Genomic DNA, 27,162 nt, shown 5'->3' on the forward strand with positions numbered 1-27,162 from the left:
GTGACAAACAAAAGTTGTTAAATTTATTGTAGGTGGTTGTTTACATCTGGCTGGTAGAAATGGTAGAGTCCTATGAATGTAATTGTTTGAAATGCACGTAAAGTACCTTTTTTCGGCAAAACTCAGTTTTGGAACAGTTGCCAATGTTACTACCACTTTGTCAGTGTCTGCCTAAAACATAGTTTCGGTCGTCCACTTACAAATTATTTGCACTATATTTTTGTTGTTACACCTTATTTTATAATAATGGCTCGTGACAAATTTTATCTACGCAAAAAAAAACAAAACGTGCAATTAGTACAAAAAATTGTACAAACAGTAAAAAAACACATAAGTTTATTGAATTGAAATAAAAACATCCAACTTAAACGAAATCATCAATACTTTTATCAAGTATGTTATAAGTAGACAGCGGATTTCTGTCGGGCTACGTCACGATTATAGGTGGGGACGCGCTGGATCGCCGGGACTCAGTAGCGGGTGATAGATAATCACTGAATTTAATCATAACTTATTCCATAAATATAATTAACGATTTATTAATCAAACAGCTAAGTAAATGAGAACGGAAATTAACAGCAGAGTGCAACGAAACAGCGTTATTCTAATCTCAAATAAACGAAGTGCAGCCCGTAACTTCAATGAATTCCCATCCCGTACGAGCCGTACCGAGTTTGGCCTTGCCTAGCCCGACAGAAATCCGCTTTCTAGTTATAAGCTGTGAAACATTAATCCTTTTCCCGTCATAATTCAAACTACAACATTTTTAGATTCAAGGTCAACTGGAAATTTGTGAAAAGGAGATTTGCTACTTTGTGGTTTATAGTGGAGATCAGAATAACCTCCATATAGAAACAATATTTAGAGATCGAAAAATATGAACAGAAATTATGTTTCCAAAATTAGAAAAATTCTATCGCTGCTGTTTGGCTCCTGAAATAATACTGAACAGGAAGTCAAAAAATTTGAAATGTTTAAATTTTGTTGGTTGTCTGTATGCCCCATTTTTTTAAGGGATTAGTAATATATAATTAAAATAAGCAGCATTTACAAATATTAATATTGCATGGGTTCGGTTTGACAAGTGTGTGCTGTGAAATTATACTGAGTATTACAGTCTGGATAGAAAGTCGCTAACCCGATTTGTTCTGTTACTGTCCTACAGAAGATAATATGCTTTTCTACCTGCTATCAATTCATCTCTTTTTAATCATACCTATATCGGCGTAGGTTGATTATGATTACAAAACTTTGACATCGTTTTACTTCTTTCATCTTCACCAACAACTCAATGACGTTTCAGAGTATATATATATAAAAACACGTTTCAATTTTATTTTTTCATAGAGGATAAAAAATAATTAATATAAAACAGATTTATATGTGCCTCAGCTGCGGAGGATTGTAAATACCTTTTGATCTCTTAAATAAAACATACTTAATAACTAACTTTTAACGTATCCATCTTTTTTACTGTTTTAGTAAAAAAGATGGATACGTTATTTTGTCACTTCTAAAAACCGAAATGGTATTGTAAAATCGGAAATGCGATATCAAAATTTTATTCCGATAAATCGCTGAGTAAAAACAGCTCCCCCTGGTGGACAAGGTCCACATTAAATTAAGTCTGCAACCAAACCAGAATCTAAGTAAACCTGTATTCTGCTACGGCATCATAGCTCGTTTAATGGCGATTTCTCGTTTCAACAGATTCTGTCTTTTCGAGAGTTATTTACCTCAGTCGTGAATTTTTTAGGATTATAAATGGTATCAAAAGAAAGCTGACACTTTTCCCCAGGGGACCTCCTATCTCAGAATGCAAATCACTTCAGCACTTCTTCAAAAAATGCATCAATGTACCGGTTAAATCTGGTGTAAAAATTGGTCAACTTTATAATTTTTTTTTGTAAAAACTGCGGACTAGATATGAATATAAATATGGAGGTCCCCTGGACTCAAGTTTGTTAATTCGAAATATAATTTTTTTAAAGCGATATATCCCGTATTTTTAAAATGCAACTCCGGAAACCACGACGATGTTTTCAATGTATTTAGTATAGGGCGAAACCGATCCAGACGCGAGCCTTAAAGATCAATGCGAAAGATTATTAGTTAAAAAATAGTGGTCCTGAGAGGGGCCGATTTTTGGTAATGCTTCATGGTGATCGACAGTTTATTCTAACGAATGTTTGGTCCTTGCTACAACGATTCCACATTGTTTGTTAGAACAAAATAAGAGCAACTTAGAATGCTACTACCTTTTTACATTAAATGTTGAAAATGTTATTCTTGACTCGGAATACAGACTTCACTACGTCGCAACATGTTTGTTTGTATGTAAAAGAACTCCGGGAATTCGCTTCCACTCGTCGAAGTCCTTCGATAGTTTCTCGACGCAGTTGATTTCCATAAACTAACTGTTTCATCCAACTCCGCAGACAAAATCACACGGACTGAGATCGGGTGAACCCGGAGGTCAAACGAACTGGTTCATCTGGAGGCATTTCCACAGTTAATTGCTCTTCCAACGCATTCTTTAAAATAAAAACTCGGGACACTGTGCCGCCTTTAGTCTGTTTGGTAGAACATAAGGTCCAACTAAGCGGTCATTTACGATACCGGCCTATACATTTATGGAAAACCGTCACTGAAATCGTCCTTTGTGACGAGCCTGTGAATTTTCGTCGGACCAAATGTGAGTGTTAAAGAGTTAGGGCGTTAACGACATTGCTGTAACAATCATTCCCAGTAAATTACACGACGTGGAAGATCAGCGAGCTCCTAAGCTTGCACTTTTAGAGCATGGTATGCTTTGTTCTTTTAATGTACGATTCACTAAAAACTGTGAAACTAATTTCAGCTGCAAGTCGGCGAGTGCTGATGTCGGGCTTTTCTTCGACGCGTTCCAAAATTTGTTCTTCATCTTGCAGTATTCCTTGGGTCCTATCACGGCCAGGAGCGTGAGTTCGACGCTTGAAGGTACCTCGGAGATGCAAATGTTCGCGCACACGGAATCGCGCGATTTGGAAAGCGCTCGATCCACAATTCGGGGGCCAACCTGACGTTTCCATCAGCCACACCATAAAGCATTACCATGTCGCCAGCCCTGAATTGGGAAAATTGACAGTTGTTAAAGACGTTAACCGAACACGCGGCAACAAACTGATACATGACTGGACTTTATCGTGTTTTTGCACGTTGCTTGTCAGTGCGCCGATTTTTTGGTTTTTAGTCCTAGTCGTTCTGTGCCATTCATTGAATAGTACTTATGCTGGGTCAAGCAACGCTACCAGTGGCGTGTATAAGAATTTATATTTAATTTCAAATACCTAGTAATTTTGTCTACACATTACTACCAGTTAGGAACGTGAACTTTACACAGTGCAATAAATCTTATTGTGAGATATTCCCCTTTTTTTACTGCACAAATTTCGAAATCATCCTGTATATTCGATTTCAGATTCTAATAATCTTCTATTCGAATTAAGGTACGTTGAGCAAAGTTTGGTTAATAATAATGGCTACAAATTGGATGAGAGTTATCTTCGGTGTCGTTCTCTTCTCTCCTGTCTTTCATTTCCTAAACATGTCCCTTATGAAGGCGGACGAAACGTCGAAACTCTTTCCAAATTTGATATGGTCCAAACCCAAAAAATGTTTTTCTGTCATTGACTCTGACCGTGAAAGCATTCGATTCTATTTCGTTAAAACTATTGTTCGACCAAGTCTTAATACAGTTCTAATGATAATGTACTGTTTTGAAATTTCAGATATACTTGATTTATTTATAACTGCTTCTATAACTTGCTTGAGATGTTGTTCACTCCAGTGAGCTCTTTCAGTTTTAAGTGTTGTTGATAAACATAAAATGTATCACTATTTAATAGTTTAAAAAAATGTATTATTCCTGCTATTAGCATAGAAACACAAAATACTATAGTTATTAGACTATTAAACTTTATGGAATATACAGCCCTAGATTTTTAGGTTAGGTTAAAAACACGAATGGATTTCGATAGTATAAGAAAAAGCCTACAAAGCACAGTTATGTTAGCCTTTAATGCTATAAATAGTGATCTGAAGTTCCTGAGAATTTTTACAACTATAGTTGGCGATAATGAAGGCAACTGCAGCGACATTTGTTCTAATTTAGGCGATTTTTTGGACCTGACAGTACAAGAAACATAACAACATTGCTTGGGTACCTTATAGTAAGTGCAATGGTTTACCGTAATTCTCCAGTGATGTGGTTGAATGACGCGTCGATGTTCACAATCCCGACGTTTTGAAACAGGACGCCAGTAAAAAGCATACCAATTAGCGCCGGCAGAGTCGTCAGACTCATCAACCATCCACCGAAATGGGCACATATGGCTAGAAGGATCAGCTGGAATAGGTGTCCCCCTGGCGCGGCGGTTTCTCCCACGATGGAGTAGAGGATGCACCAGGACAATGTCCCAATCAGGACAAGAGCTATCATTCTGGAAAACTGCCTGTATGTGGGGCAGAAAGGATATGGACATATTTTTGACCAATGGGGCGGCTGCCACGAAGGATGGGTCTCTTTCTGTCGACACTTCATGCAGAACGCATACCACCACGACCTACAATACAAGTAGACGCTCTGTGTACTACACCATACTCGCTAATACATAAATAAAAGAAATAACGCCTTCTTGCGTCGAATTAGAACGTGGGTAAAGCGGCATGGATAATCACTGTTATTCAACTAACAATTACCCAGCAAGGATTCATTCTGATTGAACACCAATAATTAAATCTTGCTACTAACCTGTTATCCTCTTCATTGTCGCCCATGTCCGAAAACCTTGTTTTTGAATGTACAGACTCTGTGACCGAGTTTTTTTTGGCCCTTACGTCCCCATTAATTTGTCTACCACTATCTGTAAATATAACTTCTTTATTGTCTTTATAAAACATTCTCACACAACACACGAGGTATTGTTTCTTTACGTTCACATTTGTTTACCTCGAGTGAAGGCAAAAAAGTCGCCACAAAATGAGAATATCGACTGACACGTACTTTTTGTACATGTCAAGGAATTCTTGAAAAAAACATAATTGCGGTGGGTTGTGTGGTGACATTGTAACAATGGTCTTAACGAACCAATTAGGATATTGTGGATAATAATGTGATAGTGTGCAAACAAATCTCAAACCATAAAGTCGCAGAACTCTCCAGCTGAGGTATCTAACTCATTTGAATTATTTGTTGTTGAAATTTAACAGGTATTTTCTAATTACACCGATTTGTTTATTGTCAAACTAAATGCAGTGTTTGCTTAAATTCATTAAGAAACAATTAATCAACAGTTAAACCAACTGGAAATTCAAGAAATTGTTTAATACAAAGTAATGTATATCTGCTGGTCGATCAAACTACTTAAAACTTGTTTTTCAGTTTGATTCCTTTTTCGTTGTTGTATCAACAACAGTAAACAGTGTCTGAGTTTTTGCAACAATGTTCGCAACTCTGCTGTCATGCAAATTGATTAATGGTGGACAAAAATTATGATTCCAACCCTGTTATCATAGTTACTCTTTTTACTCTGCAATATTATTATTACATAGTGTTGTACTAATCTAGTTTTAACACGAAAATTCAGTTGTTTGTTATTTTTCATTTATTATCTCTATGTTAGCGATTTCACTAGGCAAGTGATTCCTTTTTATTATTTTTACCTGTGATTTTTTAACTTACTACGTTCTTTGGTTCATTCATCGAGAATAAAAAAATCTGTCAAATTTACTATTATTATTAGTTAATCAATAGTTCGCACTTTTTTAAACCGTTATTAAGTTATATAGTTATAAAATAAATAGAGGCATAAGCATCTAGATAAAAACCTACTGGAAATAAACATTAGGTACAATGATAATTAAATCATTGAGCAGAATCATGTTTTCACATTAAATGCGCATGCACACACCTTTTTATTTATTATTTCAAAGAATTTTTTTTCAAAAGCATGTTTTTTTTAATTACAGGTAGGTGTTCCATTATTTATGTTGTGTTATAGATTTCCTCTGCAGTAATTTTGTCACATGTTTTTACACTACAAGTTTTATTTATTAGTTTTAGTTGTCCTTAAAAATAACAATGAATATTAATAAAACCTTGCCGGAGATGCACAACTACAATATATTATATTTTTCACCTACGTAAAAATTTTTAATATCCATTCGAATTTGTTCTCTATGTTGATTTAACATACGTGCCTGTGTTTTTTTGTTTAGGCGACAAAAATACTTCTTTATTTTATTGATGCTGACACTGGATGAATTATTTTAAGCTTCCACTTTGTTGCAATAAATATTTTCATAGTTTAGTCGCTTGGAATAGGGAAGTCTTTATCTCGCGCTTAATTAAATTTCAGGAATTTTGCCAAATGAAAGGTAAACCTTTACTTTATTAATTATAATCAATGTGTTGAAGTTATCTTTGAAGACTTTGTAATAAATATTTCAGAATTAAACTACGGTTGGTTAAATTTATTAATCAAAAATTTTTACCACTGTTTCCTGACAGAGTGACATTCTCAACAGGGTGTGCGTTATGCAGGATGCTCTTTTTCCTGACCGGTCCTATTTCTGCGTGGTCAGAGTTCGCCGAGACTTTTCTGCTTCTTGGGGATTCGAAGCCGTAATTGTCATGTCCATGAATACTTTCGACTATGCTAACCCTGCGACTATTCTGAGGAGGAACTTCTAAATGGGAAGTCGGCGACGGTTCTGAAGAAACGATCGGATCCTGGTCGACTGACATGTTTGCTGTTACAAATACAGTAAATTATTAATTACGGCCGTAATTCCTCCGTGGTCATTAATATTACATGGGCACTTCCTAGTCGTCCTTAATGTCGTTACTCTTAAACTCTTTGATCATGGTAAAAGAAATCACATATTTCATTATAATGTGCGCTGTGATTCATGGGTGTAAGCTTTTAACGACACGTAGAGCATAGAAAGGATGTCCGCTAGCACCATTTATGGTTCAGAAAGTGGTTACATGATTCATTTATAAATTATAAATCGGTTTTCAAATGTATGTTTAGAAATGGGTCAGTTGTGGTGTGCGTTTCAAGGATGAGGTTACGATTTGCTTTTCAATACCGTAATTTCAGAAAATAGGCAGGTACGCGTCAAATCGCTCTCACGCAAATCACCAAGTGTTAAATCCACACTGTGAAGCGAATGTTTTTCTGCAATTAATTAATGTTTACATTCTAGCGTGTCTTAAAATAAATGTATTACAATTTTTAATTGGTGCACAATTTTATTTTATTCGATAGTAATGGACATATTGTTGACTGAAATTACCTAATGTATTTTTTTTGTTTTTAGTTTTAATACGAACGTTTGAAGAAATTTCAAAAAATTCAAAAAAAAGTGTCAAAATGGAGTACATTTTCAAAATTTAAGGTATTAGTACTTTAAATTTCTGAAAATCTGAAAATAAGGAATTCAAATAAATTTTATTTTTTATAAAACTTTGACTTTAGAGTTTGTTTTTTTATACAGCGTTGTAAAATTATATACATATTAGGTGTTAAATAAATATTGTTATTTGGTGTATGTTTGGGATAATATTTGTTTGTATGTTTAGTTTTATTTAATTTGTTATGCAACAGGTTCGTTTCAAGGCTGTTCGAGACGTAAACACAAATACTTCTTTTTTCAGGATATTGGCGATTTTTTTTGACAATTCATTTTTGACAAAAACTAAACCATTTCAATGGTAAAATACTATTTACGATGCACGAGTTCATCCCCTTCAAAAAATTCGTGACGTCACCTATTGTTACTTTTAGCTACAAGTGTAATTTTATTATTTAATTAATTAAAATTACTGTGTAAGTAGTTTGAAATATTTTCTTCCGTCTGTTAAAAAGGTCTTAAAAAATAAATGACAACTAACGAAAATCTTGTCAGAAAGTTATTTTCACAATTATCTAACGATAGTTTTCTTACGACTCGCAGCTCATAGTATACAAAAATTCTACTAGTTCTTGCTCTGGTATAAAGTTTTGAACAAAAACCGATTACTTAGACATTTTAGGTGTTCTTTAAGATTTTCGTGAAACGTTGATTTAGTTGATGTCATCCTTTCTGTTTTTTCGGGAATTTTGGCGACAGAAGCTATAAGTTTTGTTTGGTAACTTGGCAAACCTTTTGATTTCAGCATTACATCTTTTTAATTAGGCTAATTACAAGCATTAAACAATCTTAATGAATGTCGTAGTGGCTAAAATATTATTTCAGGGAAAATTTAAAATAGTATAAATGTACCTATATTGAAACAACACAAATTGCATAAAATTTAAATTTATTTAATACAATAAAACTGACCTCATATTGTAACCAGCACTAAAACAAAGAGGTAGTTGACATTAAATTTTAAATTGCTGTCCTGAAAAAACTTTGTTTTACGATATTTTGGAATTATTGCATCCACTTGAACAATTAATTTAAATAACAATAAATTATAACAAACCAGGTTTCTTTTCCAACACATAGCACAGCCATATGGTGGAAACAAATTGTTCCTAAATAAAACTCCGCTACCCAATATCTTAAAACCGGATAGAGACATTGAAATTTTGGAAACGCTATTGCTTTTATAGCGTCGGCGTTGTGACCCAAACTCATGTTTTTTTAAATTACATTCTGTATATTTTTTAGCGGATTTTGATAGATCATTAACTCGTACGTACACACTTAAATATTTATTTCATTTTCATATAAAACAAAAAAAAAATGATTGATTGTAATTTTTCCTTTTTTTAAAATTCCGTTTTCTCGGTTTTTAATTTTGCAATAATTCAACTAGAATTTTTCGTTTTTTTCTTTTCAACTTTTTGCTTTCCAATAGGTTTTCGGTTTTTCTGTTTTTCATTTTGATTTTCCACTTTCTCGAAATATTTAATTTTTCCATTTTTGAACTTTCAAAATTCTCAGTTTTTAGATATTTTAAATTTTAATTTTTTTCAATGTTTCAATTCCTCGTTTTTTGATATTTCAAGAGTGGAATTTTTGGATTTTTCATTTCAATGTTTCATTTAGCAGTTTTTCGATTTTTCAATTTTTAGAAATCTTAATTTTTCAACTTTTCGATTTTTCAACTTCTTGAAATTTAGTATTTCGAAATTTACTGTTTGAAGTTTCCCAATTTTTCATTTCAATTTTTCAATTTTTTAATTGTCCTAAATTTTAATTTTTCATTCTTCCGATTTTTTGATTTTTCAAATTTAGCGATATTTAATTTTTATTATTTAAGCATGTGTTCGAATTATTGTTCTATATTTCAAATGCAATTTTCAAATTTTCGTTTTTTTATTTTATTTCAATTTTTTCCTTTACAATTGTTCGATTTATCATTTTATAGATATTTTACCTTATATTTTTTCAATGCCTCAATTTTTCATTTTTTGATACTTCAACTGTGGAATTTTTCGATTTTTCATTTCAATGGTCCGTTTGGCAGATTCTACGTTTCTGTTTCTAGAAATCTTAATTTTTCAATTTTTCGATTTTTCAGTTTCTTAAAACTAAATATTTCGAAATTTACACTTTGAAGTTTCTCAACTTTTTCATTTCAATTTTTCAATTTTTCGAAATTTTAAGTTTTCAATTTGTTATCTTCCAATTTCTCAATTTTTCAGTTCCACTTTTTCCATTTTAGCGATATTTAATTTCTATTACTGAAGCATATGTTCCAACTGTTGTCCTTCAGAGTAAACACTAAACTTTTTATGACTTCGCTTTTAATAAGGTATTATGTATTAAAAAACTCATAGATTTCCAATTCATTTTCTCAATTTTTAGAAATCTTATTTTTTCAATTATCTAGTTTTTAGCTATTTCAGCTTCTCGAAAGTTAATTTTTTGAAATTTTGAACTTGGAAATTTTCAAGTTTTTCAATTGTTCAATTTTCAATTTTTCAACTGTAGAAAATTTCTATTTTTTATTTCAATTTTTCATTTTCAGTTTTTCGATTTTTCAAAATCTAGAGATCTTAATTTTTAAATTTTTTGATTTTTCAGCTTTTTGAAACTTAATATTTCCAAATTTCCACTCTGGGCTTTCATAGTTTTTCGTTTCAATTTTTCAATTTTTGTATTTAATTTTTTAAATTGCATTCTACTCCCTATATATTTTTTAATGTATCTTGATAGATCATTAAATATACACATTTAGCTATTTACTTTCTTTTCAGTCATTAAAAAAATAAAATTTATAACTACAAAGAAATGCAGTCGCCTGAAATAAAAACAAAAATATATTTTTAAATAAATTTTAATTTTTAATTTTTTCAATTTTTCGATTTCTCAGTTTGGCAGTTTTTAATTTTTCAATATTTCAATTGGGATTTTTAATTTTTTTGTTTTTTCTTTTCAATTTTTTGCTTTCCAATTTATCGGTTGTTCTATTTTCATTCTGATTTTCCACTGTCTGGAAATATTTAATTTTTTGACTTTTTCAAATTTCAAAATTTTTCGAATTTCTAATTTTTCATTTAAATTTTTTGTTTTACAATTTTCCAACTTTTCAGTTTTTAGATATTTTAATTTTTCATTTCTTCTATTTAGTAATTTTTCGATTTTTCAACCGTAGAATTTTTCGATTTTTCAATTCTATTTTTCGTTGTGCAATTTTTACATTTTTCAATTTTTAGACATTTTAACTTTTATATTTTTTAAATGCCGCAATTTTTCATTTTTTGATATTTCAATTGTGGAATTTTTGTATATATAAATACAAAGAAATGCAGTCGCCTGAAATAAAAACAAAAATATATTTTTAAATAAATTTTAATTTTTAATTTTTTCAATTTTTCGATTTCTCAGTTTGGCAGTTTTTAATTTTTCAATATTTCAATTGGGATTTTTAATTTTTTTGTTTTTTCTTTTCAATTTTTTGCTTTCCAATTTATCGGTTGTTCTATTTTCATTCTGATTTTCCACTGTCTGGAAATATTTAATTTTTTGACTTTTTCAAATTTCAAAATTTTCGAATTTCTAATTTTTCATTTAAATTTTTTGTTTTACAATTTTCCGACTTTTCAGTTTTTAGATATTTTAATTTTTCATTTCTTCTATTTAGTAATTTTTCGATTTTTTAACCGTAGAATTTTTCGATTTTTCAATTCTATTTTTCGTTGTGCAATTTTTACATTTTTCAATTTTTAGACATTTTAACTTTTATATTTTTTAAATGCCGCAATTTTTCATTTTTTGATATTTCAATTGTGGAATTTTTGTATATATAAATACAAAGAAATGCAGTCGCCTGAAATAAAAACAAAAATATATTTTTAAATAAATTTTAATTTTTAATTTTTTCAATTTTTCGATTTCTCAGTTTGGCAGTTTTTAATTTTTCAATATTTCAATTGGGATTTTTAATTTTTTTGTTTTTTCTTTTCAATTTTTTGCTTTCCAATTTATCGGTTGTTCTATTTTCATTCTGATTTTCCACTGTCTGGAAATATTTAATTTTTTGACTTTCAAATTTCAAAATTTTTCGAATTTCTAATTTTTCATTTAAATTTTTTGTTTTACAATTTTCCGACTTTTCAGTTTTTAGATATTTTAATTTTTCATTTCTTCTATTTAGTAATTTTTCGATTTTTCAACCGTAGAATTTTTCGATTTTTCAATTCTATTTTTCGTTGTGCAATTTTTACATTTTTCAATTTTTAGACATTTTAACTTTTATATTTTTTAAATGCCGCAATTTTTCATTTTTTGATATTTCAATTGTGGAATTTTTGTATATATAAATACAAAGAAATGCAGTCGCCTGAAATAAAAACAAAAATATATTTTTAAATAAATTTTAATTTTTAATTTTTTCAATTTTTCGATTTCTCAGTTTGGCAGTTTTTAATTTTTCAATATTTCAATTGGGATTTTTAATTTTTTTGTTTTTTCTTTTCAATTTTTTGCTTTCCAATTTATCGGTTGTTCTATTTTCATTCTGATTTTCCACTGTCTGGAAATATTTAATTTTTTGACTTTTTCAAATTTCAAAATTTTTCGAATTTCTAATTTTTCATTTAAATTTTTTGTTTTACAATTTTCCGACTTTTCAGTTTTTAGATATTTTAATTTTTCATTTCTTCTATTTAGTAATTTTTCGATTTTTTAACCGTAGAATTTTTCGATTTTTCAATTCTATTTTTCGTTGTGCAATTTTTACATTTTTCAATTTTTAGACATTTTAACTTTTATATTTTTTAAATGCCGCAATTTTTCATTTTTTGATATTTCAATTGTGGAATTTTTGTATATATAAATACAAAGAAATGCAGTCGCCTGAAATAAAAACAAAAATATATTTTTAAATAAATTTTAATTTTTAATTTTTTCAATTTTTCGATTTCTCAGTTTGGCAGTTTTTAATTTTTCAATATTTCAATTGGGATTTTTAATTTTTTTGTTTTTTCTTTTCAATTTTTTGCTTTCCAATTTATCGGTTGTTCTATTTTCATTCTGATTTTCCACTGTCTGGAAATATTTAATTTTTTGACTTTCAAATTTCAAAATTTTTCGAATTTCTAATTTTTCATTTAAATTTTTTGTTTTACAATTTTCCGACTTTTCAGTTTTTAGATATTTTAATTTTTCATTTCTTCTATTTAGTAATTTTTCGATTTTTCAACCGTAGAATTTTTCGATTTTTCAATTCTATTTTTCGTTGTGCAATTTTTACATTTTTCAATTTTTAGACATTTTAACTTTTATATTTTTTAAATGCCGCAATTTTTCATTTTTTGATATTTCAATTGTGGAATTTTTGTATATATAAATACAAAGAAATGCAGTCGCCTGAAATAAACACAAAAAAAATTTTCAATAAATTTTAATTTTTTCAACTTTTCGATTTCTCAGTTTCGCGGTTTTTAATTTTTCGATATTTCAAATGGAACTTAATTTTTTCGTTTTTCCTTTTCAATTTTTTGCTTTCCAATTTATCGGTTGTTCTATTTTCATTCTGATTTTCCACTCTCTCGAAATATTTAATTTTTTGACTTTTTCAAATTTTTTCGACATCTCCGCCTTGGAATTTTTTCAGTTTTTTGATTTTCTAATTTTTCATTTCAATTTTTTGCTTTACAATATTCCGACTTTTCAGTTTTTAGATATTTTAATTTTTCATTTCTTCTATTTTGTAATTTTTCGATTTTTCAACCGTAGATTTTTTCGATTTTTCATTTCTATTTTCCGTTGTGCAATTTTTAGATGTTTAAATTTTTAGATATTTTAACTTCTCAATTTTTAATTTTTTGATATTTCAACTGTGGAATTTTTGGATTTTTCATTTCAGTGTTTCATCTTGCAGTTTTTCGATTTTTCAACCCTAGAGTTTTTCAATGTTTCATTTCCATTTCTATTATTTAAGCATATGTTCGAACTGTTGTCCTTCACAGTTATATCATTACAATTTGTTTGATTTTCCATTACAATTTTTGAATTTTCTATTTTTGGAAATTTTAATTTAAACCTTGGAATTTTTTCAACTTTTTAACTTTCCACTTTTTCATCTCAATTTTTCGATTTTTCAATTCCTCAATTTTTGATTTTTTGATATTTCAACTGTGGAATTTTTTGGTTTTTGGATGTGTTCCATTTTTCAGTTTCTAGAAATCTTAATTTATCGATTTTCCAGCTTCTTGAAACTTGATATTTCCAAATTTCCACTTTGGGGTTTCTTAGTGTTTCATTTCAATTTTTCATTTTTTTTTATTTTCCGAAATTTAATTTTTTATTTTGTTATGTTCCGATTTTTCAATTTTAGTAACATTTAATTTTTATGATTTAAGCGTATGTTCGAATTGTTGTCCTTCACAGTGAACACCAAACTTCTGAATATTTCGCAATTAATAACATATTATGCATTAAAATAACTCACAACAATAACAACAATAAATATAAGGACCTTAAGTCTGGCCGGCCAGCTGGCTATCGAGAATTATAATGAAAAAACGGGACCACTTTCGACGGCCAGCAGTAGTTCAAAATTTCTGACATTAAAAACAGTCCTATAAACAGTTTCTCCAAAAAGTAAAAAAAAAGTTGAATATATTAATAGGAATTTTACGAGTTTATGCCACTCATTATCTTCAAACGATCTATGTAGTAGTTTTAAATTTTTTAACAGGTTCCACTATGCTCCATTTGTTGCAGAAAAATTCTACTTACAATTTAGGTGCCTTAAATAGGACATTTTTTGGTTTCAGAGGTCGGGACAGGTTCCAGATGTATACAGTTGATACGATCCTCAGATGTAATTTCACTTAATTCACACTGTTAATAGTTACAAATTACTGAGTTCGGGTACCAAGTTATACTTTGAACTAGTTCTAACGATAACATTTTTACTGAAGGAGAGTATTAACCAGCAATTAAACTTAGAATTCACGCACACAATAGAGCATTAACCCTAAGTACAATAATAAAGAAACAACAATGGTTTGATTCCGAAACTGCAATAAGGTGAATTATAAAAAAGTCTTCAAATTGGCGCTGCAAGACTTCCAGAAAAACAAAGTAAATAAAAGGCGGTCATCAAAAATGACATTTGTAAGAAATGATGATTGTTAATGACTCAAGTATACCTATTTGTTTCATCTTGATGGCTAATCTTAAATGCTCAATTATAATTTATCATTGTATTTATAGTGTTGTTAGTGTACGTGCGGCCTTTATTTTTTAAGAGGTTAATATTAAATCATTTTACTGTTTATTGCATAAGTATTAATTTATTCATTTAGCGATTGTATTATACTGTAGTAAAATGCCAGTGCATAAATGCAAATGACTCTGACCCCAATAAAAATACATATTTTTTAATTATATCAAACTAAGATTAATTAGCCATACGGAGTAAATAATGCCCAGTAGGAATGTTATCTTGAATCTGAATGTCTTCATCTAATGAAGAAAATATCAGCTATCAAGTGTTACGTACCAGCCTGAAAGTTATTAAAAGGGAAAACATTACTCAAAAGCATTATTAACTCCTCAAGTTAATAACAAATATTGACAGCTTTAATATCTTCACTGACTCCTTCAAAACATATTGTTGGTAAAAACTATTCTTTAATTTATTATGTGATTTGAAAACGTAGTATCCCACTGTATTTGGTGGTAAATAAATGTTAATTAAATTAGTAATATTTACTCCAAATTTTTGCACACACGTCTTATTTTTCACAATTCCCCAACACAGATCCGGCTCCGATTAAAAATAACGGAATTTTACCTCGCAACTTAAGCTTAAGCACGCTTCACACACTAAAACCGATTAATCTTTTGATATCTTGACATAAATATTAATTTAACATTTCATTAAAACTAATTTCCACTTAATTACAAATGAGAATTTCAAATTGATCAAGTTTTTTCTGCGAACCTATTGATCTCGATCAAATTATCATAATAATCATAAACTTAATTCTGTAGGCGTCCTTTATGAAATGATAACACCCTTAGTTAATGACTGGTCAATTACGAGCTGTTTACAGGCGCTGCATTTCAGGTTTTATTTCCAAGTGTTTAATAAAGTCGTTTCCTTAAGCATCAACAAGAATGCACAAGTGCATATCGTGACAACGTGCATCGATGATTACGATTATTTTATGGAACAGTTGCCAGTTCCCTGGGGTGTTTAGCACGCGATTCTGGTTCTTTTAGGACGCTTAAATAAAATAGCAGCCTCTAGGCGATCCATATCTAGGTGAAGACTGATCACACGTGCTGTAAATCATAAAAGGCGTATTTTTTTATTAAGTTTCTGATGCTTTATAACTTTGGCGGCACTAAAACGAGGATATATGGTCAAGATATCCAATGGAAGTAATGTGGAATTGCACGATTTCCGATTTATGCATTATTTTATACGCGGCGGATTAAATACCACAATTTGTTTTTATTTTTACCTTCTGTGTTGTAAAATGGTCATCAATATATTATGATTGAAATAGCTACAACGGGAACGTACAATTGCGTTAATATTAATACAGTATTGATTGTAGTTTTTCGTGATGGAGTACGGCTATATTTAGAAAATGATCGAAAAATAATTATTCGGCAAATAACCCGTGACAGAGTTTATTGGTTTATTGGAAAATAACGATTTATTTTAATGAGGTGGGTTTATTGGTATGATAAAAGTTTAATTAATTACGAGTGAAGATCCTAAGTTGTATTGTTAATTATCATGTGAGTGAGAAATTAGTATTCTGTGTTATGATTTTGCAAGGATTGTTAATGTGGTTTTGCTCACCACTCACATAATAAACAGTTTTTAAACACAGTCACAATAAAACTGTTTTCACATTGCGCTTACAGTGTACTGGAGAACACAGGTTTTAATGCCAATGATTATTTATATTAATAGTAATAATTATGGAAATGATTTTGTGTTCACAAGTGTAAAATAGAAGCAATAACACGTGTCGAAGTATTATATTAATTCCTCATACAAAAACAAAACAGGAGAATTTAGTTGATTGTGTCGTACCTTAGCTTTAGGCTGGTCAGATCAGAGTATTAAACTTGCCAGGTGATTAATTTGTGGGGATTAAGTAATTTTGGGTTATGTTAAAGACGTCATAAATAATTTTGTAGAATAAGGAAACAGTGACAATGAAAGCAATAATTTAGAACAGATTTGCAACTTCTGATAAAATACGAATGGTTAAAAATAGCGCAGACATTAAAAGTGGGAGGTTAAAGAGTGTAACCGTTGGCGTATGCAGACGATCTGTTTAGAGCAAATAAAACTGAATTATTAAAGAAAATTCAACAGCTAAAACACGATGGAGAGATATTTCTATTTAGTAATAAAAAGGTAATATAATATTTTTGTTTCAGAATTAAATATCAGAGTTGATTACAATTGCATTTTATAATTTTTTCAAGGTAATTTGAAAGCAATTGCAGTGAAGTATGGAAATTAGCATATTTAAATTTTTACAGGTGGATGAGATTTCTAATATCTTTGAAGAGGTTGCAGTAACAAGGACACAATACTGCCCGAATATGTAAAAAAGCTCTAAAAACTTAATTTTACATCGAATTTGACGATGCTAAAAATATTGATTTTTAAGTTCAAGCTATCGAAGCACTTCTAATTTTTGTTAGAAGTTGTTTTCTAGTTTTAAAAATTATTTTAATTTTTTTTATTTTATGATCTCTAGAGTACGAAAAAAGTGGTCTCCCGTTTCCGTCCGTCTCTCGTCTGTCTGTCTGTTTGTCTGTCGGTCTGTCGTCCCTATCAATTTTTAATAGATACATAATTTCCGAAACTATTGGACCGACTGTTGTCAAATTTTGTATGTATATTCGGAATATCATGATGACGTCATCTCAAAAATTTACAATATGTATTTTTTTTTAATTTTATAAAATAAGATACTTCTGCACTTGTGATGTGTAGTCTTCTTTATTTAAAAATGGTAAATTTTTATATGAAAGTAACGATTTTGCAATTAGTCTCCGCCCCTCGGTTCGACAACGGATGAAAAATTCAGCACAATTGAGCTTGGGATGGATATGGGTGGGGCTTAATTTTTAGCTTGTTGTTTCTTAATATACCCAGTATACTTTGAACAACACGATATTCAAAAACATGTTTTTATTTATCGTAGAGAAATAAGGATTTTGCAATTAAGCTCCGTCCCTTGGCTTACGACGAATAAAAAAAATCATCAGAATTGAGGTAGGGTGGGTGGGTGGGGCTTATATTTTGCCTTTTTTTCTTATTATACATAGCTATTTTTTCACAACAAGAAGTTAGAACAAGGTTAAAATGGTACATTTTTGTAAAGAAATATGGATTTTGCAATTATGGGGCAAATTCCAAATTTGCAAAATCGATATTTCCTTATACAAATTTTTCATTTTAAACATGTTTTAAGTTTCATGTTGTGAAAAAAAGTTTACACATATTAAAACAAAAAGACAAAATGTAAGCCCGCCCACCCGCCCTATCTCTAGTTGATGATTTTTTTATTTGCCTTGAATCAAGGCGGCGGAGCTTAACTGCAAAATACTTATTTCTTTACAAGAAATCACAAACATGTTTTTGAGTATCGTGTTGTTCAAAGTGTACTATGTATATTAAGAAAAAAAGCCTAAATATTAACTCCGCCCACCCACCCCATCTCAATTGTGATGATTTTTTTATTCTTAGAAATTTAAAACACATTTAAAATGGTGAATTTTTGTAAGGAAATAAGGATTTTGCAATTAGGCTCCGCCCCTAGGTTTGCCAACGAATGAAAACTTCATTACTATTTAGGTCAGGGCAGGTGGGGCTTAGTCTTTGTCTTTCTTAATATACATAGTAGAGTTTGAATAACACGATACTTAAAAACATGTTTTTAATTTGTCGTAGAAAAATAAGGATTTTGCAATTAAGCTCCGCCTTCTTGACTCGCAACGAATAAAAAAAATCATCACAATTGGGATTGGGCGGGTGGGCGGGGCTACATTTTGCCTTGTTTTCTTAATATGTGTAGACTTATTTGGACAACAAGAAACTTAAAACATATTTAATTTCTATAGTAATCAACTTAAATCCTCCACTTTTCTTTATCGTAATCATGGTAAATCGTTAATCAAAATTCATTCGTTTGGCTCCTCTTAAAAAAACTGATGACGTCAAAATTTTGCCGAATAAATTCTCTCTGAAATAAGCAAAATATTATGACTCTATATTTGTGGCTTATCAATGCATTCATAGTGTTTTTGATATATTCCAAAAAAGTTAATGAATGAAGCAATTTATTTTATTGAATAAATCAAAAACGACTCACTCTATTTTCCCGCAAATTCGCAAAATCACATCTTATAATTTTTCGAAAAAGCTGGATTTTTTGTACTGTACTTTAGGACCAAGGAAAGTTCTGTTGCAGTAATCTTTAACCAATTTTTGTCACTAAAATATTGCATTTTATTTTTTACCACCCCATTTTTAATATAATTATCGAGTTTTTTGCTTTGTTTGAGAAAATAACCTGGCGAAACATGTGATATTTTAAACTTATTTTTATAAACAACTTCAAACGATAAAACTTTATAACTAAAAAAAAAAATATAGGCACACGTGGAAATTTTTACTGTGTTTAAGTTTAAATCTCCAAATTCAAAAAACAAAAAAATATTTTTTTTAATTTTGCCACTTGTAAGTAAAATTTTCATCTGATCTAGACATCAATACGTAGGATATTGTGGATGCCAATGACAAGAATTTGCAATTCCTTGTGGTGCAACACAAGGTTCCGTCCTGCACCGATACTTTTTAATGTATATTTTAGTGACGCCCTTATTATTTTTAAATATTTTGTTTTTGTATAAACAGATGATTTGAAAATCGCTAAGTCTGTATTATTAAGATTATTGTATTGCAAGACTAAGTATTATTTAAAATTATAAGACGATATAAATATTACATATGGTGCGTTAAGAATAAATTAAAAGTAGACAAAACAAATGTAAAATAATAACGTTAACTAGATAATCGCAGAATATTATATATAATTATAATGTAAACAAGGTTATTATTGTAAACAATCTAAATTAAGTTATTTGTAAAGATGTCGAAATTTTTGTGTATTTTAAAAAGTGGACTTAGTGATGCGGATTTTTAAACAGACGACTGGAGCTTCTACATATGGTTTGTTGGATTTAAAATTTGTTGTCCTTGAAGATTTTTTTTATTGTGCAAAAAAACAGGGGTCACCTAGCAGTTATCTTAATTATTCAACATTCATATGTAATTTTCTAGCACATGGACGTAAGTCTAATAGTTTTTAAGTTATGGGTGTAGATAATTCACATATAGCAAAATAAAGCGAACGTATTTTATGGTATAAAAGACATATACCTAGTACGAATTTTTATTTCAATTATTAAATAGTTTCAATATTTAATATAAATATTTGTTTAAATGCGTATAATAGGAATCACTAATAAAATAAAACAGAATTTAAAACAAAGTGCAACGAAGTACTGCAGCCGAGTCTTAGTTATTTATTACTTTATTGGAGTCATTAATTGATTTAATTTGTTTTAATTAAGACCAATTAATCTATAGGCAATTAATTATATTACGTTCTTACGTGATAAAATAAAATGTGCAAAGTTAAATTGCAAACCTAATTATAAGCACGCTTAATTAATTTTGTAATAAAAGAAGTAAAATGTAATTCAATTACAACAATGATTAGATAATAAATATTTAATTTAATCGACATAGACAATTAATATATAGATTATGAATTGTTATTTATACTGGATAATATTATTAACTAATTTAAAAAAAATAAAATAAAAAATTTAAAAAAACCGTGTCAATTTTTGTATTTGATTTAATAATAACGACCTTGTTTTTATTGAAACAACAATTCGTGGTTATTTATAATTATAATAAACGTCTTTTCGTTGTTTTCAGTAATCAGCACGATTTTGTGTGGATATAATTCCAGGAAAATTATTAATCGGAAATCGAATAATCCCTCGTGAGCATCCATTTAAATATTTAATCCATTATGACAATGACATATAGCCCACTGCGTCTTGTTGGTGATTTAAAGAGGATGCTCCCACCTATTACCATAAGTTATGGACCGAAATTAGGCACCACTTTTACGACATACTCAAAATATTGCGCAAATTATCATCAAATTGCCCTACATAATTTAATCATGATAGTTATAATAATTTGATTCAATGGCAACCGGACACATTTCCAATTACTGCCATAAAACAAATAAAACATCACGCTAAAGACTTAATGTTGCACAATTAAACCGTGAAGTAATTGTTATCATAATAAATTTCTTTAATTAAAGCGATGATTATGTCGAAAGAGCGGTTTTGATCAGCGGCATTCCGAAGGAAACATTTTCGCATATCCTGAGGATATCCAAAATACCAATTAAAATTCAAGCTTGATGATAATTCGACTAGAAAATGGCGAGAGATCACGACTGACCGAAATCGAAAGCAATTCTAGCGTAATCAAAAAATGTAGATTTAGCACTTAGAGCTTTCATGATGGATGATTTCGTCCTGAAAGCGCAGCACAATCAACGAAATTGGAAGAGAATTAACGTAATTCGTATCATTAGTTTCAATTTTTGCCGGCATGCATCATTTATGATGTACAGGAGGAGCTCGACAAGCCGGAACAAAGGACGTCCCAATTAATTTCAATTTACTTCACCCACTAATTGTTTAAATTGAATTACCTGAATTTAAGTCTTCATATCGACGGAACTAGGAGCACATGCACTCGGGTGTAATCCAGACGGCGAATTCACACAGTCGTTAATAATGGATACGTATTGAGTTTTACGGCACAAACGCGTATTGTTGTCTTTTAGGCGACTTTTTTCACGAACAATTGGACATCACAAGTTTCACTTTTAGTATTGTTAACAGAAATGAATGGCAGGATGGCATGCGCTACCTTATATATCATAGTGGTAACGTTGCACTCGACGAATTAGATGGATATGCCTACAACTTCTACCTGTAGTGTCGATCTGATTGTGTACCGAAGCGGTTACGTCACTGCTTTTGTCCAGTGCTTGAAGTCGCTAATTGTTATTGGCATGTGTAGACTGGATGTGTTATTGGAGCTTTTCAAAAACAAAGTTTTTTGTTTACGGTTTCGGGAAAAATCGACTGACGTATGCAACAGATGACACGCGTGTTATCGAACCGGGAACATAATAACTGAATGTTAATTAACTATTGCATTGGTTTATTGCCACCATAAAACAAACACACGAATTCCGCTACAGGCACAAAATTTAAGTGTCGCCTAGAAATTTTACGTTTTTTTTAGAACTCGTTAAATCCTTCTTAATCTCATAATCCCTTTTATTGCTTTTTAATCGCGATTTGTGTGTAATTTATCGTCGTGATCTATCTGCCAAACTGCGTGAACATTTAAATATAAAACACATTCTTATAATGGAAAGTAGGATTCTTTTAATTAACCGGTTCTGACGGATTTTTTTCATTAAAATTACAACTTTCAAAAATACTCATAAAATCGGAGATATTTGCCATTAATGTTACTAGTAGAGACAGGTCACTTATCTTATAAACAGTTTAATTATTTTTGATTCGATAAAGAAAATCTTAATTTATTTTAGAAGTGGGTCTAGGGCGAGAGAGATCTGTCAATGTAATTATACAGTTTCGCTGAAATTGTTTGAAAATTAAGTGACGTTAAATACATAAATAAGTTACCTACAGTTGTCATTATACGAAGTGTTGCAATTTAACACTTTCTGGGAACAGTAACGGAGAAGGTGATTTCATAATCGCTGTTTTTATCGCCTTAAAGTAAGGTATTTTATTTACCATTGACTTCACGCGTTATTAGTATGCAAATCGCGTCTCTGGGTGGCTCGAATGTGACACATTGTTGCCTTAAAAACGATATTCATTTCGTAATTTTTATAAACCAAAATCGATTCGATTTTTGCAATTTTTGTTAAGGTTGTACAATTAAGTCAGGCAAGGAAAAAACTCCAATATATTACTTTAATTAACCAACTTAATTGCAATTATTTATTTACTTATTCAATATTATACTCACGTGAGTTTATTTATTTGGTCACAGCGTTAGCAACAGTGCAGATTGTTCAAATATCAACTTTGCTCATTAAATTTTATTATTTTAACACTCTGAGTAGTCCTTGTACATTTGCTGCAACGAAATTATAGAAATTAATAAATAAGCAATAATTGTTTTTTATTATCACGAATTATTAATAATTACGATAATTACGTAATAATACAGTTAAGTTAAACTTTTTACAGAGTTCATTGTTTCTTACTTTCATTGCCATTTTAGCTCACAACGTACCGTTTCATCGCTTCCGGTGTAAAATGCATACCACAGTTTCGTCGAAGTAATTTAAATTTTGATTTATCGATTGTTGTAATCAACGAACGGCAGCTCATTAATTGATTTTGATTTTATTACTAATATTGAGTGTTGATTACGAAGCATGCGGTAGCAAACTCCGCCTATACTATGTTGTATTATATTGAATTACCATATTTGTACTACGATTTTGATTATTAATTTAATTCTAATTAGGTAGGCGATTAGTCCCGATATCTTTATTTATAAATAAACTAAATCATGTCAATACGTTTGGAAACGCTTGGAAAAACCTGATTGAACCTTGTCGGAATTCAAAATATTTTGCTTGACAGGTGGTTCTCTGATACGACTGTCTTTGATTTTTTTTTAATTTTGAGAATTAGTAGTTAAATTAAGATGTGGAAACTAATTTATTAGTAATATTTTGCTTTTGATATAGAACACAGCTATAATCCTGGTCATATTACCAAAATTCATAAATGCGTCGTCAAAAAATTCTTTAATTTTGGTGTTATTCTAATATTTAATAGTTCTGTAAATTCACAAAAGACGTCACTTTTTTATTTGAATTTCTGTTAGATTAAACAAATATTTTTGCAATCACGTATTCCTAATTTAATTTTTGCTTGAATCTGGTTAAACGACGCGTTAGAAGGAACAGTAAAGTACTTTAATTCGTTTTGCAAAGTTAAATAATTGTGAAATAATTGTACTAAAATTTTTCGAAAATATTTGTTATACATGTATGTCAAAATAATATCCTAGTGGGGATCCAGCACGCTTTTACGATTTTAGGTAACAGTTTAACAAAATAGATGATGTTGTATTACATTAAGAGTGTAAATATTTATTGAGACCTTAATTTTTTTTTCTGATTAGTATTTATTTGGAGGTAACGTATTTGTAAATATTTAAAAATATTTTAGCTGTTTTTTACATTGAAGCAGTTTTTAGATGATACTGACCAGACAACTTCCAAACAGGAATACAGAAATCAAAAATGTTAAACAATGTCATCAGTGAATATTTTAGCTTTTAGCAATATATCGTGCTTATATTAAAAAAAATGACTCAAAATAATCCTAGATTTTTAGCAAAAGTTAGTAAAAGCCAGCGAAACTTTTCAATTTGAAATTAGCAATTCTAAAAAAAATATCCCCAAAGTACCAACATCAATTTTTGAGCATATTAAAAAAAAAAAATTATTCAACAAATTTTTGAACTACTTACAATTAGTTCTAAAAAAATATTTGTACCTATATGTGAGTTTGTGCTCCAGGCAGAATAATGTTGAGCTGACAAATTTCAAACCGACATAGAGAAATCACAAAAGTAAAACAATGTCGTCAGTGAATATTTTTGCTTTTAACAACATACCGTGCCCATATTAAAAAAAATACTGACTCAAAATAGTCCCCGATTTTTAGTAAAGCCAACGAAACTTTTCAATTCCAAATCAGCAATTCTAAAAAAGAAAAAATATCCCCAAATTACAAACAACATTGTGTTTCTGACCATATTTTTGACAAAAATGTATGCAACAAATTTTTGGACTAAAATTAGATTTCTGGAAAGGATGAATAAAAAATATAAGCAAAATTTCAAAATATTTGTACAAGGTTCTAGCAAGTTACAAAATGTTATCCTACGTTTCTTTTTGCAATGCGGTTAAGGTGAAAATATAGATACATTAATAGATAGATAGAAAAAATGGTACAATAAAACTTCAAGGGTAATTTACTTAACAAAATTTTGACACGATCTCATCAAAAATTTGCTGACGTCATTTAAAAATTCGGGGGACCGACATTTTCGTATTCTACAGGTTGCGAAATATTGAGCAAATGTGAGATTAGACAACACTATTTTGGGATGGTCGGAAAATAAAAATTACGTTAATAGATATATTTTATCAAAGGTTGACGTTACATTTTACTTAGCCTTTAATGGTATCTACCTACAAACATAAAATTAATGGTTTAATTGTGTTAATAAAGTAATAAAGTAAATTAGATCGATAAATCCAACAATACTGTAAAAACGCTTTATTTGGATCTATTTTCATTAGAACTTTTTTTAAAAAAAGACTGGCTTCGATGACAATGCTCTAACATTTTGACAAATCTGATCAAAACCAGTTTTAGTACATTGCAAAGCTTGCACATTTATATGTACAAATTGGATTTAGCAGGTTTATTTTTCTCATCCGGAAGCCACTTGTTGACGAAACAATTAAACTCTGCAACCTCGATATTGATCGTTGTTTTTGGTAAACCTCGACTGATGCAAAATGAAAGCTAACACAACATGGAAGTCCGTGTTAAACTGATTCCGGCAAACAAGCCACCGATTATAAATACGTCTAACAATCTGCAAAGTGTGAAAAAAGATAAAAGCTTTCAATATACTTTGAATATATTATCATTTATTATTTTTCTAGCATGACAGCAGTTAGCATCAATTTGTAAAATTTACCCACACAAAAATGACAATAACTTTAATAGACGCTAATTGCTAGCTCCAAGCATATTTACGTACTTATCCAATAATTTCAACAAAACTGCATCATATGATGTCCGAACGGCCAGCAGAAAATCATTACCAGTTAATTGCTATTGGCACAAGCATCGCGAGGAGATAATCGCTGGCCAAACATTCACTCAAACGAGCAAACTTTCAATTTGTACAATAGCAATTATGAGCGAGGCAAACAGAATGAATTCACTGGACTTACTTGGCTTCACCCGAAAAATTCGGATTTTTGGGGGCTTCATCCGGGCACTTTGGCGCTTCAGAGACATGTCGCGAGGTCCATTTCGACGTCTTTTCGGATCACCAGCTGCGCAATATGACAGATTTGTGTACCGACTGCAACGTCCTACACCCTAATGTCGTTGTAGTGGACAATTAATAAAAGAGTCGTTTATAACCATGTTATTCAAGTCGGAAATTCGCGTTTATTTGAAGCACAAAGGCGGTTGTGGCATTCGCACTTGACCATGAGGGGTGCACCAGGAAATTGTTGAAGGGCACTGGATGACAAAAACCTTTAAATGAATTTGGATAGCGACGAAATTCTAAGATTTTTCCCTAAATCGCGATCCTTTATTCGTTGTTTTTTCTGTCAATCTGTATTAATAATAAGTTTATGTTTTTGGAAAATAAAGCTAGAACTCGAGTAAAGTGAGCATAATGGTTGACTTGATGATCGTAATTTATTTAAAAAATTTAAATGTACGGGTTTTAAATTGGAGGCAAATTTAATTTAAACTCGGCGCCGTGCAATAACAACCGAACTGAGCAGTTAATATTTTGTTCAGCTGAATTATGGAAGCTGTACATGAAAGTGAAACGGGATTGCTTTTTGCTATTCCCATTGTCCGGAAGAAGCCAAAAAATTATCTATTGTGTGCTTCACTTTGTTGTCAACGTAGAAAATCCGTAAGCAATGCATTTTATATGAGAAAATTCGCGGTGATGTTATACAATTTTTGAAGAATTCAGTACAGATTCTGTAAAGTTTCCATTATTTCTCATTCATTCCACTGAAAATTAGATTTTCATAGATATTTGAAAAATGCATCGCAATTCACAGTTTTTCCTGAATTGTCATATTTTTTGAAATCACATTTTTGTGTTGATTACCGCGTTATGTTTCATCTGAAAATTTTAAATTGTACTATAGAACTCATGACATTTTTTTACATTTTTGATTATGTATTTGGATAATTTAGACAACTATCGTGTATAGCATAATTCTTAATGGTGGTAAATGCAAAAAAACCAACACTATGGAATCGTAATTACAAAAATTTTACATTATATTGATTAAAAAAAAAACGCCCTTACTTGTCTAAAATGTCAGTCCCTAGTCTTGTCACCACTACTTTACGAGTAGAATGATAATATTTTTTAAACTGTTATTTAGGTTTACACACTTACTATATATCTAAGGATACTACTAAGTGTAAAGTATCAACAAAATTTAAATTAAATAAATAAATAACAATATTTTCCTGGTTAAAATATCATCGGTCATCAGTTCCTTGTTAAACACGTAATTTAAAAATACGCGTTTTTTTCCAGGTTCAAAACCTATTATTTGTTCAACGTAAACCAATTATCATACTTGGAGTTAGCTACAAACGTCGCTATTTGTGTAGTAATCGAATCCATCGGACGAATTGTCAGTTTTATGTTTCCTCGACGTTTCATGACCT

General features: G+C 30.1%; 1 protein-coding gene across 2 annotated transcripts in view; it reads right to left on the bottom strand.

Moving 5' to 3' along the window:
• Positions 1-26,811, bottom strand: part of LOC135122917 (sodium/hydrogen exchanger 9B2) — a 30,771-nt gene extending 3,960 nt beyond the window's left edge. The window contains exons 1-5 of one of the 2 annotated variants that reach the window (XM_064047433.1): positions 26,792-26,811; positions 25,677-25,974; positions 6,535-6,792; positions 4,793-4,904; positions 4,230-4,604 (exon numbers count right to left, since the gene is read on the bottom strand). In XM_064047433.1, the coding sequence (XP_063903503.1) occupies positions 4,230-4,604; positions 4,793-4,904; positions 6,535-6,792; positions 25,677-25,743 (812 nt within the window). In that variant the 5' untranslated portion in view covers positions 25,744-25,974; positions 26,792-26,811. Of the gene's footprint in view, positions 1-4,229; positions 4,605-4,792; positions 4,905-6,534; positions 6,793-21,284; positions 21,553-25,676; positions 25,975-26,791 lie in introns of those variants that run through there. The other variant, XM_064047434.1, reaches the window with a different exon arrangement.
• Between the last annotated feature and the right edge of the window lie 351 nt (positions 26,812-27,162).

This window comes from Zophobas morio, unplaced genomic scaffold, assembly GCF_036711695.1.
Source record: "Zophobas morio isolate AGI-343-1 ecotype UQ-CSIRO unplaced genomic scaffold, CSIRO_AGI_Zmor_V1 ptg000005l, whole genome shotgun sequence".
NCBI classification, from domain to species: Eukaryota; Metazoa; Arthropoda; class Insecta; order Coleoptera; family Tenebrionidae; genus Zophobas; species Zophobas morio.